The following is a 17954-nucleotide window of genomic DNA, read 5'->3' on the forward strand; positions in this document are numbered from 1 at the left end:
TCTTTCCAGCAATTTTATCTATTGTTATGAATTGTGCTTGCTCTCTGGCTAGTGTTATCTGTATTCCTGTAGTCCTAGAGGAATTTAAATAATTTTCCTGTAGGTGTAATTGGCTGTCTCTGATCAGAGGGGGTTTTCTGATCACTTGTTACCAGAGCTGATTTTAATCATTGTCCGTAGGGAAAGGAGCTCCTTGGTTGGCCGCTGAGCCATTCAACTTCCCTGTCAAACAGTCTGTGTTCTCTGATGCTCTAAAGCAACATCTGGGTGGAAGGAAGGGGAAAGCAAGTAATCATAATTGCATATCACTCAAGCCAGTAGAAATCACTGAGGAACATGTGTGTAAACCTTTTTGAATATTGAAAAGTGAGGTAGGAGCGGCAGAGAGCCAAAATAATTACTTTTGCAAGGGCTGTTATTTTCTGGACGTAAATACTGGGCAGAAAGATGGAGGATGAACCCAAAACGTTTTCTGTCCCTGACATGTGTGCTGAAAGAATATATATTACACTGCATGCTGTTATTTCACCTGGGGTTTCAAATGTTTGGCAACTAGATTGTAGAGATTTGGGAAGTGAGTGGGAATACTTTGGTGCAGAACTGTAAAGGAGCTGAGAGCAGCTTCTTAGTAGCAAATGAGGAGGTTGTAGCTTGTTGTACCCTCAGATCAAGGCATGCATTTTGACATGGGTGTGCTGTGCCCCTGGACTCCTCAGTTTGGTGCTTTGTGTCTGAGGAGGCATGATGAAAGCAACTCTGAGCTAGTCCCTTTAAAGGTACTTAAATCTGGAGTTAAATGGTGTATGTCTTGCCTTTTAACTGTTATGGGCCTTCATTTGAGAATTTGAGTTCAAAACTGGAGACCGTTTCATTCTTTCTCTGTGACACTCACTGCAGCTCCCCCTCCACCCGCCCTCCCTCATATTTAATTTTATAGTTCTTTCAGACATAAACATGAAAAAAAAGCAATTTTGACTTAGTTTCTGAGTGTTGCTGCAAAGAAAAGTAACAAACATCTGTTTTTACCTTAACTGCATCCATATGTTCAACCTCCCCATCACCCTCCTTCCCAAAAAATTTACAGCCGTATTTGATGGGTACTACATATTGTTGAATTAACTTTCTTCACAGTTAGATGAGAGGGTAAGTTCAGAGACTGGAAATAGCCTTACTAAACAGTGGCCAGGAACCACATTATAGCTAAGCCAAGTTTTCAAGTTCTTTACTTTCCTTCTTTCAATTTGCTTCCCTATTCTCCTTTTCCCCTTCCCATACCCCAGCAGAAGAGGAGATGACCTAGGAGGCTTTTTAGAAATGGGTACAGTCAGATAAATGTTAACTTAGGAAATTTCCCTATAGCTTTCATGCTTCTAAATTAATTAACATTCCAAATACAATGTTACATAAGTATGTGTTTGGGATGCAAACTCTGTGAATTATTGTAAACAGTTGCTTACCTTGTTTAATTTTATTGTTTCTTGTTGTAGCATCTGGAACAATTCTGGCCTTACCAAAATTTTGAGTTTGTAGATTATTAACAGGAAAAAGGCTGTTTTACTTTGGTATTTGAGAAACACTGAAATAAAATGTGGAATTGTACAATGTTTTACTTTGTGGCACACATCTTGCTTTCAGTGATAAGAGTTTGTCAAGCTAAAAATGTCTTTCAAGCAAAGGTTATGTATGTCTTACCAGTTATATGGTGTCCTTAATAGATGTGAAACCGGTTGTGCAAATTTCCCAAATGTTCCTACCTACGGTCGTGTGAATGGCTGTGTGCTCCAGAGGAATCCAGCAGTGTGAGAACACATGCCCTTCCTCTACTGCTGGAGGAGCTGTCTCTTAGTAATACTGACTGATACTGGTAATAATTATTTTCAAGAAAGCTCAGTTAGAGGCTGGGCTAGAATTCACTAGAAAGGAAGTGGATGGTGACTTTCTGACTGATGGGCATTTTACTGTATTTTCTCAGGTGAATGGCAGGTAGGTTCTTTTCTTAAAGGAGATACTAATTATATCTCTGAGAAAAAGATTCTCTGGTCCTACCTGATTTTCTTTGACAAGTTGAACAAAAGTCTGAGTGGCATCTGGTGGCTCTTTATGCTGTTACATAAATTGAGAGATGGGGATTGACTCCGTCACATTTCTGCTGACAGAGGGAGGTCATCTTGCATCCTTCTGTATGTGATCCTTCTGACTGAGACATCAGAATGTGGAGCTGACATCTGGATTGACTTTGAATACAATCTGGGAAAAGGAAGGAATCATTTGGGCTTGCTAGTACACTCTCTTGGTCATTATTACAAAATGTGGAAACTAAAAAGAGAAACCTTTACCTTTTTTTCATGGTAGCCAGAAAGAATGCAGAAGATTTTTTTTTTCTGAAGTCTAGCCACAATGTCTAGACATATTTGTCCAAGTGTTGTTGCCTTTACTCAACAGTTCTTCAAATTTCTTTTGGATTTCTGAAAACACCAGTAAAGACGACAAACTCTAACTAGGTCATAAACAGTGTCTGTTAAGACTGAAAATGGAGAATTTGTGATCCTCTGAGGCAGGGTTTGGCAAAACCATTGTTCCACTGGCCAGCAGCTTCACCAGGTCTGACAGACACTATGTGAAAATAGACAGTGCCTCTTGACTGGCAGGTTGAGTACAGTATTTTATACTTGATCTGCATCAGTTTGAGCTCTTGCAATGATGAATGTATTGAAATACTGTGCATCAATATGTGATATCTTGTGTTTCTTATCATTTTCCCTCACTGTTGGCACCATGTAAGTGTATAGTTTCCAGAGGTATTATTGGGCATTAAAAGACATACCAGATTTCAAGGTTGAGATAAAAATTCTGATTCTGTTTAAATGATGAACATGAGCATTTGGGAATGAAAGTTTCTGTATTGATCATAAGTCAATATACAAGGAAATTATTAAATCTAAAGCTCATTATTTCCTTGCTTTATCTTTTCTCAGTTCTAAAAGAAAGGCATGGGAGTTGTGTTTCAAGAATATTTTATCCTGTATTCTTCTGGTTCTACCCTCAATGCAGGGCAGAATTCCCATTTGCTGGTAAAAATATGCTGCCTAATCTGCAAGTAAGTTTGGGCACATCTTTTTAAAATCTGATGTTTTGAAACAAAGAGCATTTTATGGAGAGGGTAGGGCTGCTGACCAGTTCATTTGTTAATTCCTCATGTCTTAAGAGACTTCAAAGTTTTTGTGATTCCCTTGATATCTTGAGTCACAAACTCCCAGATTTGAATTTTAATGTAGTGTGTCTCATCAGCAGGAAGGAGACTCATGTGGTCTTATTGAGCTTTAGTATTTCATGAGTCTGATACTGCTGTTCCTCAAAAAGTGCTCACTGCATCACACTGTATGTGTGTGTCAGATTCCAGCCAGCTTTTTGATAACTTGTTCACCGGTTCTTTGAACATTATGGTCCTTCCCAGAGAGGGCAAGAGTGTTAGAATCTGTTCAGAGACTAATTTCAACTCCTGCTCTGGTCAGTGCAGATATTTCAAAAGCCCTGCCAAATATAATAAGGTCAAGTGTTTTGGATGGCATGTTTACTATCTAGAGGATGATTATTTTAAGGTTTCAGGTGCATTCTAGTTTTGGCTTTGTTATTTTTGTAACAGGAGGATGTCGTGCTAATGGTCTTTATAATTATACAAAAATAGTTGTTTGTAAGAGTAAGGTCAGCATTGGTGTTAATCCATTGTCTTTAAAATTTTAAGGAGTGGCTAAAATAGACCAGGAAATGTAAGTGCAAGGAGCATTGAGGAAGATTGAACCATGAAAAAGAAGAATTAGGGGAATATACCTGAGGCATCAGCCCATGTACAGCATGCTAGTCCACAGCGAAGGCAAGGTGATTAATTAAGCTCACAATGAAAGAGATAGAAACTCAGCTGAATGATTTGAGATTTTCTGTACTATCAGCCTGTTTCTGTGCATGGTGCAGGGGGCCAACATGACAAGAAGTAACTTGTTGAATTTTGGCTGCTTGATGTTACCTTTAAACTTAAACCTCTCAGTGGGCTAAGAGGTGGCAACATGGAAAATTAGTTGGACATGCCTGGGGCAAGAAGTATAAGTTCACAGGTTTTAACATAATTATTTTAAAGAAATCACTAAGCATAATATTTTCATGTGAAATGAAAATGAAGGAAGTACTAAAGCATGTTGCTGAAGATGCAAATAAACTTAAAAAAACCCCTTGTGTTATGCCTTCATGTTCTCCTGTAGGTTTGCTGTTGATAGTTTAATGCATCCTAACATTGTTTGCTCTTCTTGAATAAACCTGGAAGTAAGAATAAAAGCTTGGTATTGCTTTCCTTCTAGTTACTGCTGTGAAATGAAGCAATGGAGTTTAATGTACAGCACTTAAGACACGCAGAAACTTTTTAAAAGTTAACTTTTGGTTTTGAGTTATGATACAAACAGGATAAGCCAGTGTTAGAAAGGAAAAATGGAGCCAATATAGAGGGTTTCTGATTATAATAGCTTGTTTCTGTTTAATATCATTGAGCAGGATGAGGTTTTGCAGAGTTTCTCATGGAAATAGCATCCACAGTACTAAAATGATTACCTCATTCTTAGTACCAGTGCCAAGCACTTAGCCCCACAGTGAACACACGGGGTTGATTTTCAACATGAAACAAGCCAGAAGTGTGGAATGACATTTTCAGGTGACAGTTATGGTTCTATTGCCTGTAATTAGCACCTCTTAACATGCAAACCTGCCTGTGCCTTTTCCAGGCTGTGGAAGCTCAAATACGAAGTTTTGGACAGACCCCTTCCCAACTGCTCATAGAACCACATCCTCCGAGAAGTTCTGCCATGCAGGTGGTAAGTGCCATGTTAATTCTTTGTGACCTGACATTGTGCTCACTTCCTTTGCTACCTTACCTTTGCAGAACTGGACACTTTCACTTTGCTTTTATGTGGTTGTGGAATTATTTTATTAAAACCAGCAGATGAGTTACGATTCGGTAGGAGTTGCATGCAGTGCTTAACTATTTCTTTTATTTGTTGCAGAAAGGATTGCATTGATTTCTAGTGTAGCTTTTTTTTGTCAGTGTAATCCTGAAGCACTTCATCAGTTGATTTTGTTAATACCATACCTGTACAGGTGAGAGCCAGTCTTCGTGGAGACAGTTTAGTTAATCTTTGGCAGATTCCCCAAGAAGCATGGATTTAGGAGGTGGAACTCCTTGTCTTTTCCCCCAGGCATAGGTTTTCCCTTAAAACCAGGATTACTAGGAATTCATGAGCTGAAACTTACATAGCAAAGAATGTGACTAAATGTGTTTTGCAGTAAAGCTAGGGTGATAAAATCCAGGCAGTGAGCATTAACATGCTTTCCCTTTTACCTCTACTTGTGTCTAATATAATTTTATTTTACAAACTATTATTACCTTACTGATCTTTTTTCATATTGTGTTGTGTGCAGTCCTTGTGTTTAAAATATCATTTGTGTTGTTGTAGGTCCAGAACTAAAGATGTTAAGTGATATTCTGACAAGTGGAGCAAATGGTCTGCTAATTCCCAAGGTTTTCAAAAGGTTATATTCCCTTATTGTTAGATGTACATTTTACACTGCAATACAAAAAAACCCCAAAAACCATAAACATGTCATACAGGACATGCAAGAAGAAAATATGTCCTACTCAAGCAGACTAAGGTTATTAATTTAAAAACATATCTAAAGTGCAGAAGGTTTTAAAAGATTACACAGAAACATGAAATGTTTCCAAAGTAGCTTACAAACCTCGTGATGCAGGAGTCTCAGAAGTGTAAACTTCCTTGATAAACTGATCTACTGGCCTTTCTCAAATGCATCATGTGTTGTACCTGAGCTCAGCTGCCTGTGCCCCATGCCAGGTCCCAGGCCAGGAGACACTGCAGGCACTCGTGTGTGTGTGTTTCAGAAGAGCCCTGCTAACAGGGATACTGGGGAGCCCAGGTACTCTCCTTCATGCAGCCACTTGCCATATGTCTGTCTGTCTGTCATGGTGCCATGCACCGAGTGCTCACTCCAATTTAAAGGGATTTGTTTCAGGAAGAACAGCAACTTGAGAAGTTGATTATTGACGTATTAGTCAGAGCCATTGTTATAAAAATAAATTTGATACCAGAAAGCAGTTTGTGTGGTTCTATCATAATATTTTTCATGATGCTGAATTAGTGAAGATTTAGTATGTAACAGAAGAAGTTAAAATCTTAGAAGTTAGCTGTTTCTAAATCCTGTGGGTTTTTTGGGCTGGGATACACCCAGAAAAAAAAAGCCTTTAATTCTTCAGTTGCTGGTTTTGTGGATATTAATACATGTTTTCGTAATAGCACTATATTGAGTGGTTTTAAAAATATTCCTAGAGCTGAAATACAGTAGGGATATTTTTCCTGCCATAATTTTGAATTATTTCTAGTTGCATTATTTACTGAGTTTTGTTTTCATGCGTGTGTGTGTGCTTGAATAGAGCTGAATTGGAAGTTACCACGTGCTGTGTTAAGTGCACAAGCCATAATATATACCAGGTGTAGTAATTAGCAGTCACACGAAGGCTGCCTATTTGTCTGGTTTTGCTGCTGTTGCTGTATCCCCTTGTGTTTTCAACCATCAGATAGCTGGATTTAATTGAGGCCACATCAGATGAGGCATTACTGACACCTTTAATTGAATGAGCATCCAGGGAGGATTAACTCATAATATTGATTGGCTTTTAGCCACTTGCTCAGAAGGGTGTCTGGGTAGCTTATTAGTTGCTTTTATTTACACCTTTATGCAAGACTGTAAATAGGAATTCATAGGGCAATATGTTTTTCTAAGTACTCTTAATAACTTTTTTAAAAGGAGTGATAATAAAAATGCAAATGTATTTAATTTTTTTATTAGTTCTGTATAAATATACATTAAATGTATGCACTTGCATACACATACATGCAAGTATATGAATGTATGAATGTAATGAAAATGTAATGAACTATTGCAGGTGGAGAATAGCCAAGGACACTTCATTAGTATTCCAATTTGGTTATTAGAAAATTACAAATACTTGAGCAGTGTAGCTACTGGTGACCATGATGATTGTACCTCTGCATTTCAATGGGATTCTCTTTTTTTCAGATGTATCACACAGTCATAAACCCATCAGATGTTGCTTTTTCTCCTCACGTTTGATATCCAGATCCTCAATATTTTGTTTTGATGTTTGCAGTATTCTTAGAGAACTTAGTTAAAAAGTTAATAAACTTTCCAACTTACTAAACTGAAAAAACCAAAAACCTAAAAAATTATGTTGAAAATGAGAGTCTGGATTAATTTCTTTCCTTTAGCATTTCTGGAAACAATGCAGGATAGTGTCTGTAATCACGTCCACTTTGTATTCTTTACAAGTGCATTTAGTTATGTTTGTCTTTTGAAACACGTTTGCAGTGAAATCTTCTACTTTGCATTCATAAATCTTATTTTTGTACACCAAAAATATACACAGAACATATATCTAGTGTATGTGTGTATCTGTTTATTTTAATGCTCTTTCATGTTCTCATCTGGCTTGTAAAGAATTGCACTCTGCCAATTTAATGTAACTCGAGACAATCTGGGAGCAGGAATTTCTTTTGCTCACTATTTTTTGTTTCCCTCCTGGTTTGGCATTGCTTTCCTTGACATTCTGTCTCTGCAGATATGAAGGAGAATTCTTTTGGCAGAGATAGGCAATTGAAAACTTTTAGTTTAAATCTGCTGTGATCTGTAGCAAAGTCTGTGTACAGACACCCTGTGTTCAACAAAGCTCTAAGATTAATAGGGTGCAGGCAAGGTTTTCTGCCTAAAATGTTATTTCCACAAGCCTTTCCACTTATTATTGCATTTGCTTTTCTACTGCAGCTTCTATTGGATCTCGTGGTTTTTAATTCAATCTTCCTTCTCTTGTCCTGTCTCTTCTCCTCCCCATGTTCTCTTTTCCCGTGTATTTGGGTTCTTGTCGTGTGCACTCAACAGTATCTCCTCCTGCAGAGCCCCTTGATGTTCACAGAGCAGGCCCAGCAGGATGTTATCATGGTCCTCAAGTTCCCGTCCAACTCGCCGGTCGCTCACGTGGCTGCCAACACCCAGCCTGGCCTGGCCACTCCCGCCGTGATCACGGTCACTGCCAACAGGCTCTTTGCTGTGAACAAGTGGCACAGCCTCCCTGGTGAGTACCTGAAGGCAAGGAGCCTGAGAAACCCCTGCCATCCAGCAGCACTCCTCTTACCTGGTCACAATTGGCTGCGGAACTGTTGTGGGTTTAAAGTGGAAAAAGCAAATCCAGTTCATTGGCACAGCAGGCTCTTCACATGTGCACTTAGTTTCTCCTTGGAAAGGTAATCTGAGCTATTGCAGCAAGATATATAACACACCAAAGGTTTGTAAAAACAATACGTTTCTTTCCAGGCCATCAGGCACCATGCAAGGAGACAAAAACAGTCTATCACAATAAAGGCATACTCTTCCTCTTAAATTTGTTGTTCTGTCTGTTGGGAGTCTGAACCTTATCATGTCAAAGGCAGTTTTAAAGCATGTAGAACTTGCCCGAAATCTTCTCTGCCAGTTTTTTCTTAATTAAACACTTGATATTCTGCTCTTAAAGCCACCCCATGAGAATTAGAAAATAAAATATATCTGAGGTCTTATCTTAAACATCCCAAAGTTACTTATGTAGGTGCTTATGTATTGTTTGTATGAAAGGAAAACAAAATAGCCATTTGCACAGCAACGAATAAAATTAATTTTCCTTTAAAAGTGTGCTGTACTTGAGAATATAATTCTGCTTTTAATTCTGATATTCTCCAATCTTAAAGACATCAATCTTCCTTTCCTTGACTATGACAGTCTTAGGCCCAAGCTGTCAAAGGAAGTTTATTTTGGTGCAATGCAGTATATTTGGTCAAAGGCATTTTAAGAGAGGGGGGAAAAATGACCTTCCACTAAAATAACTTAAATAGAAGATACTCACATCAGAGAAACACTTACATGGTTGAAATTCCTACTAAGAAATCTTGACCCATGGTCCTTGATTCCTTTTTGAAAAAAGCCAGATGACTCCCGCACTTTTTTCCTAATTCTTACAAATTACCTCTCAAATAGAAACATCTATGTATTTTTTCACCCTCCCGAGAAACACTTCAAGAGAAAGGTGGGGGGGAAGGGAGACTTGTCTAAGATAAGAAGTTGCAAGCAAGAACTATTTACATGGCTCCCGAGATTTCTTTGAAAGGAGGATGGCAGTATCCTCTCATAGCTTGGATGTGTGACAGTGGGCATATAATAGTCAAGGCTTTTAAAAATGGCCTTTGTGAACATACAACTTATGGGAAGAAGAAAATATTCAAAAGTGGTGGGAGTTGGTTTTGATTTCAACAGAATTCTGCTGGTTGATGATCCATGAGCAAGCAACCAGTTTGATGAGTGCAATAGTAACTGGTTTGAGTTGAATAGGGCTTTCGGATTTTTCAGGCTTTTCCCCTCCCCTCTGAAAGGGAGAGCAGTAAGGTGTGCTTTAGAGTTGCTATTTTTTTCATTTAGAGGCATTTTACCCTTGTCTTGCCATTAGACAAACAGAAGCCAACCATAAATATTCAAGAAAAAATCACCTCACCCCATTTCTGTGAGAGCACACATCAGTTGCAGGCTGTTAATGGAGTATTGTGCTCTTAAGAAATCTGTCTGTGGACTCCTGAGCCTGTGCTATTGTTGTCTTCCAATTTTATACCAAAATGGGGTTTCCTAGGATGAGAGGGCAGGTATCATTACGGCTCCATATCCCCTGCTGTGGGCTTAGCATTGTCTTTGTTAATGAGGCATCATGATAAAAAAGTTAAGTTGCCAAGTGACCAGTTGTCACTAATGTGTAATTAAAAAGCCCATTCCTGCCTTTGAATATGAATTTGGTGGCTTTGCTGACATCCAATGGCACTGGTAGCCAGCAGGATGCTCTTTTTTGTCACATAGATTTCCTGTTTTCTTCTATGTTGGTGTTTCATTGCAGTAGAACTTTGCATTTATGTATGAATCAGTTATTTAAGAAATCCTTGTATTGACACTGATTTTTATATTAAGCTGTGGTTGGTAGGTAGAAAAATCATAAGTGCAAGTATTTAGCCATTATTTCTTGTTTCTTTTCCAAACAGACTGCTGGTGGGGGGGGGCGGGGGGGGGTCAGGGGGATCGAGAGCAGTTGGTTTGTTTCTTTGTAGTGAAGCTGTGGAAAAAAAAAAGGTTTCTTTTTACCCCTGCAGGAGAATTCAGTACATAAACATTTTACTGGTATGTCAGGTGCCCAGATGAAATGTGGGTTGGCAGAATTAATGTATTAAGTTCTATGCAAACTAGCAAATAGATGGGTTTTGGTGAAGGATGAATCCTTAAATACTCGCTGACTATGAGATGACAATGAGATTTCCCTCTCTGTATCATAAACTGACTTTTTAAAAAAAAATGTCCTTTGTGCTTCAGTTGTCCAAAGCAGTCCTTTAAAAAGTGAAGAGGAAAATAGTATTTGCTACAGTCAGCAGATGGTTGTCACATTTTGTTTTCAGTCCTCTTTACCACTTAATTTTGTTTTGTTGCGGCAGGAGAGGTTGCCAGTAAAGCATCTGCTAGAGCTTATGGCTCAGGACCAGAGCTGCTGCTGATGGCATACATTCAGAATAGCCCTAATCTAAAATAAATGTTTAATAAGCAGCCTGCAAAAGCACCTGGATTTTTTTTGTTTTTCATTCAATTGATGCAGAAGAATCTTGAATGGTTGAAAAAAGGGCGTAGCTTTGATTTATAAAATATATGTGGCTTCATGTATTAAAAAAAAATGCAAAGTTTTAAAATCTTCTTTCCTGAATTCCAGCTCATCAAGGTGCTGTACAAGACCAGCCTTACCAGCTGCCAGTGGAAATCGATCCTCTCATAGGTCTGTCACTTCCTTCTCTCTTTGCGATTCATTAAGCTCTGTATGGTGGCCCTGAAGTGTAGATTACGGTTGTTTTTCACTTGCTGGTTGCTGGGAATGGAATTTTCCTGATAAACCATTTGCATGCAAATTGGAATGCAATGAGCTGTGGCTATGCTGGTATTTCATCAACTCCCCCTCGTTGGTTTGCCTAATTTGAACAGGCCTAGGACGCGTGTCAGTGAAAATTAATATGGATGCTGTAATAATGTGTGATTGAGAATGTGCATGAAGTACTGTCAGGATAATATTGGATCTTTTCATCACTCAGACTTGTTGATGAGCAGGAGCAAGGCACGTTATGATGAATCGGTGCTCTGGTAATGTGATGGAGCTCCTCTGCTGAGGAAATTTTCATAATAACAGTGGGGTTCTTAACTGCACCGTGTTGTGAAAAATAAAACCATGGTGCTAGGGTTCCATCATTAAAGGAGATCAATCCTTTCTTCATAGACCTGCTGTTGAGGCTGGGGGGATTAATGTGTAATTGCAAAGCAGTTTCAAAGTTGAAATATATTGCCCACTCTGGTTTAGTGTTGAGATATTAGTATTCATTTTTCAAGGGTATTGCATCTTTTGATCAGCTTCACCAGTTAAATTTGTGTGTGTTTTTCTTTTATTAAAAACGGGTGGACGAATGTCTCTCCTTTATTTAATGTCTCAGTGTAGTAGATGAAATTCATGACTTTTTATTATAGAGGTTTATCAGTTTGTATAGAGCTGATTTTTCAATTAGCAGGGTTAGAGTTTGGTCGGCTCTTTCATTACAGACCCAACTTTGGGGAGTGCGTATTTGGAGTCTGTAGCATGGCAAATGGAACCTTAAACATGATGAGAAAAGAAAATCTCAAGGACCTAACACCAAAACACAAACTAGCTGTAGGATAGGAGCATAGAAGACAGGATTCTGTGCCCCCCCCAATTTTGTTGGACTTTGAGCTTAGTTTAAAAACCAGCTGTTTCAGTGTGGTTTAATTGGAAAAGTGATGTGACCAATTATAGCAGTATGGAAAAATCAGAGCAAAGATGAGCTTGCCTGGATAGGTTAGAATGACAGGTCTGTCAGACAGTGAGAATTCACTTCAAAACCAATGTGCACATGCCAGTAGGAAGTGGGATATTTTTGTCTGTAGATCCAGACTCTTCCTGTGTAGCCATTTTGTTAGGTAAGCTCTAGGATTAGGAACAGTGGGAGTGGGGGCATATGAAACCATTTTATAGATCTGATAAAATTAAAGTGTTTTTCCCGAGTTTCTGAAATCAATCCTCATCTGAATAATGCAGTAGTTATTATGAGGCAGACATGTGCTGTATCTCTCCTTTCCTTCCTGAAATAGATTTTATCCAAAAAATGTTTGGAGCAGGAAATTTGGGCTCTGCTTTAAAATCTGCTATCAAGTAGATCTTAGAAGTGTAAATAAATATTACAGCAGAAAACCCCAAATCACATTGGTACAGAGACCTTTAAAGTCAATGTTCACATTCTGAAAAATGGTTTAATATTGTCTTCCTACAATTGATCTCAAATCAGCCTTGTGATTACACTGGACATAGTTTAAAAGGTTTAAGGCTTTCTTTGTCATTGCTAAGTAGCATCATTGGGTGCAAGCAAGTAATTATGTAGGTAGTATTAGAGGTTTTTAATTGTGGCTAGACACATTTACCTAGAAATGGCACCTAAGAGGACCACAAAATTACACTTTTATGGTTATAGCAGGAATCTTGTTGCTGTCTTAGTCATAAGGAGGGATTCCTGCCTTCCTCATTTTCTGGTGCACAGGAAGACATAAACCAGCAATGTCTGATATGACACAGACCCTAGACCTCTTTTTGAGGTGAAGTGTTTTGAAGGCATTATCCTCACTGAATTAGTTGATCTGCATCAACTAATCTGCATCAACATTGAGGTTCCTTTGCTGCTATTTTGTCATACAGAGCAGTTCACTGTGCATTTGTAACATGAGGCTGTTACTCTTTAAGTGGCCCCAAGATCAGTGAAGGCCACATTTGTGTTACCTGCAGAGAGCAAGTGGCAACACCTTGCTAAATTATTTGCTACCCATATGGACAAGGCATTATCAACATTTTAAATATAGCAAAAGCACAAATGAATGAAAGATTTGACACAGAGTAAATGGAATAAGCCCAAGGCTAGGAAGGCAGCTGGTCTGTGAGAATGGGAAGGAGTCAAAGAACAAAGAGTGAAGAAGAGCACTGGACCAGGACAGAGGTAGGTCTGGAAGACCACCTGGATGGAAGTAATAAGTGCTCCAAGCAGTTGGCAGACAAACCCAGGGGAAATTACTTGCCTGAGATGGAAATCAGGTTCCCTCAGGAGCAAAGCACACTGAAAGTTCTCCTACCGTGTAGGATTTTCACGATATGTGTGTGTGGGACCTATGTGTATCTATCTATCTGCACACCTTATTAATCCAAGGACAAGATATAATATGAATGTGTTCACTAATTGATTCCTCTCCATTTTATGCGTTCCCAATGCAAGAGTATCTCAAGGAATAAAACATTAAGTGATCAAAATAAGGCAAATAATTTCTCCTAACTCTGAAGTTAATTGTGGAGATAAGCTGGTTAATTTTTCTGCCATGCTTAAAAAAATCTGAACAGTAGTGATGCCTACTGAAATTTTTCTTTTTCAAATGGCACTGTTTGCAATGAAATACAACTGATGTAAAATTTAAAATCATGATCCTTTATGTGCTGCATTTGAACCACTATGTGGTTTGTACATTGTCTTATAATTACATTCCTTTGCTTTGTTTGTAATTTTTAATATCTTATACTTCAAGAAGGAGGGAAGGAATCTTACTAACCATTGCCTATGGTCAATCTTTCATTTATTTCTCAGCTGCATGACACTTAAAAGGGGGATTTCTTCTATTTGAGAATATATACTACAAGGAATTAGCATAGTTCCTAGAAGTGTAATGAGAATTTAAAGTAGAATTAGAATGAAGATGTCCCTGCCACAAAAAAAAAGTAACAGAAGTGAGGAATGTATTTGGTGTCAGTGTAAGTTTCCAAATTGTACTTTTGTTCTGTGAAGGTGAATGCTAAAATGTCTTGGTCTGTATGTTTTTCTGTTCAGCCAGCAATACAGGTATGCACAGGAGGCAGATCACTGACCTTTTAGACCAAAGCATTCAGGTGCATTCCCAGTGTTTTGTCATCACCTCTGACAATCGTTACATCTTGGTCTGTGGCTTCTGGGACAAGAGTTTCCGTGTTTACTCCACTGACTCAGGTAATGTATTTTTAAAATAGGGAAACAGACCTAAAGATTTTTTTCTGTTCATCATCAGCCTACTGTTTCAAATAAAGGAGGAGGGGTGGAGTGTGTATTTATTCCCCTAGTAATAATGTTTGTCAAATATTTCCTTGCCTACTGCTGCCATGTATTGTGTGCTATCATTTTGGGGGAATGATAACACATGTGAGAGCAGCTCTGGTTTAGAATGAGCTTTACACTTCAAGCTTACAGGGCAGAGATGCCTGCTTTTGCACTGTACTTTTCACAGGTGAGAGTTTGTATGAAGCCTGGCGTATCAGGAGAGTTAATTATTCCTAAAGTATTTATGTAAATTTAACTCTGGTTGGTTTTCAGCACCAGAAAACTGGGATTTTTTAGGAAATACAGGCAAGTACTATAGAATAAGAAGTGAAATTTTGAAATCTAGTGAAAGAATACTATGAAAGCCTTTGAAAGCCATGCCATACTCGAATTGATTTGGAGCCACTGAATTCTTTTATATAGCATAAACTGATCGATATAATGGGCAGCAGTTAAATTAGTCTGTCAGCTGGAGTGTGTCCAAAGCATTGAAGTCATGCATGTGTCGTGCTAAATAGAATCTTTCCATGTAAGAGCTACAGGAATTTAAAAGCCTTGGAACCCCAGGAAAAACTAGTTATGGTTTTTTTTCCTTTCATTATCTTATAATGGAAATAGCAACCTCACTGCAAGGTACTTCTTTGGGATTAATGACCCTGTGTGGTTAATGGGTGTGTGCCATCAAGCTTTCCAGTTGGTAATTAATCCCTAGGGAATATCCTGCATGTTTGTCATGGTTTCTTAAATATATTAGTTAACAGTGTTTTTCACACTTGGCAAACCAAAATGACTGACAAAACAGACTGATCTTTAATGAAAATCTTTTAAGACTTTGGATCTCATGGCATAGTTCAGTATTTCTGTCATTTTTACAATTTGAAAGCCTTACATATAAAGGAGAAGTTCCATTTATGTAATATTGACTGCCCACAATTCATTATACGGACATCTTGTTAGGACCTTCTTAGGTTAATTTTCTCATTGATGAAAATAAATTTACATAGAACTGTGAATTTAAAGTGGATCTTCAGAAAGGATAGCTGGCAGTAATAAATATTTCGTGTATATGGTAGATTTATATGAATAGAGAGATAATTCTATCATATCAAAGGATGTATTTAACTTTACACATATGGAAGGAACTTGTATGTTTTTGGTAGCCTTGCCCTGTATCAATCTGAACTACAAATAATTCTTTAAGTTATTTCCTCTGTGTATGGCAGATTCACCAGGTACATTGTTACTACCATAACTAATCAGGGTATAAACCAAAATACCATTGTCAGAAAAGTTCCAGATTTATTTCTTCTATTTGTCAATATAGCAACTCTTGCTTAAATGAAGGGAATTCAGATGTAGTTTACTTTGCTTCAAATTGAAATGAGAATAAAGTAGGGAAATATTTTGAAATCAACAGATTTGATCAGAACAGAACATCAAGGGAAAAAGATGATGTGATCAGTAATGCATGAAGGCAAGTGATCACAAGTGTTGAATTCAATTACATTTTAGCACTTGCAACAAAAAAAGGAACCATTTTTCTGTCAGGTTGGTTTGTTTGTTTGTTTTTAATAGGAAATACTTTCAGCTTAAATCATGGGTTATCAGCATAGCCAATATAGCAGAAGCACAATAAAACCTTCCTCCAGCAGTGGGAATGACTTCTAGACAGTGTTTTAGCTTCAGTAATGCAGACTTGAGTCTTATTTCTCTTTTAATTATTTGTAGCGCAGCTGTCAAATAAAACATTAACTAGAAAATTTGTTCTGTCAAAAAGGGATATCTGAGTGCAAATGAAAAAATTTGAAATCACTGTGTAGAGAGGACAACTCATGTTAAAGGAAACAGGAAAGTTTGAGGAACTCTTATGATATGAGTAATTTGTTTTTTAGCAATATAAAATAGAAAAATCTTACTTCTCGTTTTGATAAAATTCATTGGATCTTAGGCTGTGCAAAACAAAATAAAAATAACCAGGCAGAAATAACCTTGTAAAATGCTTGTTTTCTAGAACAGAACCTATAAAATTAGAAATAATTGAGAAGGAGATCTCTATAACTCAGTGATGTTTATAGCATAAACTTGTGTTCTAGAAGTATCAATTATCCCAGGTAATGTCAATACAACTGAAAAATATATCACATAATTATTTGGTCCCTGAGTTACCCTTGCACTGCAGGGTGGGTATGCACAGTAAGAGTGCAGCCAGGAGTTTGCCCTGTCCACTCAGAAATGGCTCATGTGGTAGCTCTTCATCTCACAATTGCCCTTGGAAGGTTAGAGCAGGCTTACAAGTTTTTTCAGTATTTGATTTTGAATCTGTTGTGCAGGTTTCCTTTAAATTGCATCTTGTTATTTTATTTTTTCTTCATGTAGTAAAGTACATGTACTAAAGTACATGAAATACTTTTTTTGTAGAAATTCATATATATGTCATGGGTTTTTTCTGGTTTTTTTCACTTTAATGAAATTACCTTTTTGATCTTGTTGTAAATTGAGCTGTAAAGTCTATTTTTGTTATTTTCACAGAATCACTCTCTTAAGTCTTTTATTGCCATTGTTATTTAGTGGCTGGATACAAATGCAGTCCTTTTGTACTGTTTAAAAAGAGGCTGTGAAGTGTTCCCTAGTACCTATATTTAGGGATAGTGTTTAGTTCATGCAACAAATTATTTTATAAAAATGTGCTTAAGTCCCAACACTGATCTGTTACTTATTATTTTTAAATACTTTTCAGAACACTTAATTTAATTTTATTTTTATTTATTTATATTTAGAAATGCAGTAGTCTGTATTTCCTGTTTCTTTTTTTGGCCTGTCTTGTCAATCCTTCCAAAGCCCTTCTGTTCCTTCTTGTTCTTTAGTCAGCCCAAAGAACAAATGGTCATTTGGGTTGAGAAAGCCAGGGTCACACGTTGGAGGCATCACACTTCACAAAAGTGTGATTGGGTACAGGATTTGTCCTGGCCCCAGCTACCTGAAGGGGCTGAGTAGGTGCATGAGAAAAGTGTGTGTTTGTTCTTATCCTGCGTCTTCAAGAACTGCAATTGCTGGGCTTCAGCAAATTCAGTCAGACTTTTGAATAAAGTGTAATATTGAACAACTGAAAATATTTTTTTGTATGGATTGTAAGGACTGCTGCATTTTAATTAAGTTCCCACCAAATAAATAAAGAGAAAATAGTACTCCCCAGTACAGTTCTATTTTGAGCTTTTTTATTTTTTGGATAAAGAAAATATTTCTAAAATACTTTATAACGTATTTAATTTGTCTTAGAATAAGAAGGTGGTTTTTAAAGAATCAATTTGCTGTGTTCCAGGTAAACTGATGCAAGTAGTGTTTGGCCACTGGGATGTTGTGACCTGTCTGGCTCGTTCAGAGTCCTATATTGGAGGGAATTGTTACATCCTCTCAGGATCCCGGGATGCAACCTTGCTGCTCTGGTACTGGAATGGCAAAACCAGCATAATTGGTGATAACCCAAGAGGTAAGAAAAAACAAAAAAACCCCTGGTTTATAGGGAGCTTGTCTCAAAATGCCTTGAGCAAACACTTTATAGAACAGAATTGTAGGTAGGGTGCTATGTGCCCAATCCTCACAATCACATAGGAG

General features: G+C 37.7%; 1 protein-coding gene across 4 annotated transcripts in view; it reads left to right on the forward strand.

Moving 5' to 3' along the window:
* LRBA (LPS responsive beige-like anchor protein) overlaps positions 1-17954 on the forward strand; it is a 368802-nt gene that overhangs the window by 322517 nt on the left and 28331 nt on the right. For 3 of the 4 annotated variants that reach the window (XM_074540769.1, XM_074540770.1, XM_074540772.1), the window contains 5 exons: positions 4767-4856; positions 8011-8203; positions 10892-10954; positions 14100-14255; positions 17662-17829. In XM_074540769.1, coding sequence (XP_074396870.1) covers positions 4767-4856; positions 8011-8203; positions 10892-10954; positions 14100-14255; positions 17662-17829 — 670 coding nt within the window. The remainder of the gene's footprint in view (positions 1-4766; positions 4857-8010; positions 8204-10891; positions 10955-14099; positions 14256-17661; positions 17830-17954) is intronic. The other variant, XM_074540771.1, reaches the window with a different exon arrangement.

Source organism: Zonotrichia albicollis, chromosome 5, assembly GCF_047830755.1.
Source record: "Zonotrichia albicollis isolate bZonAlb1 chromosome 5, bZonAlb1.hap1, whole genome shotgun sequence".
Lineage (NCBI taxonomy): Eukaryota > Metazoa > Chordata > Aves > Passeriformes > Passerellidae > Zonotrichia > Zonotrichia albicollis.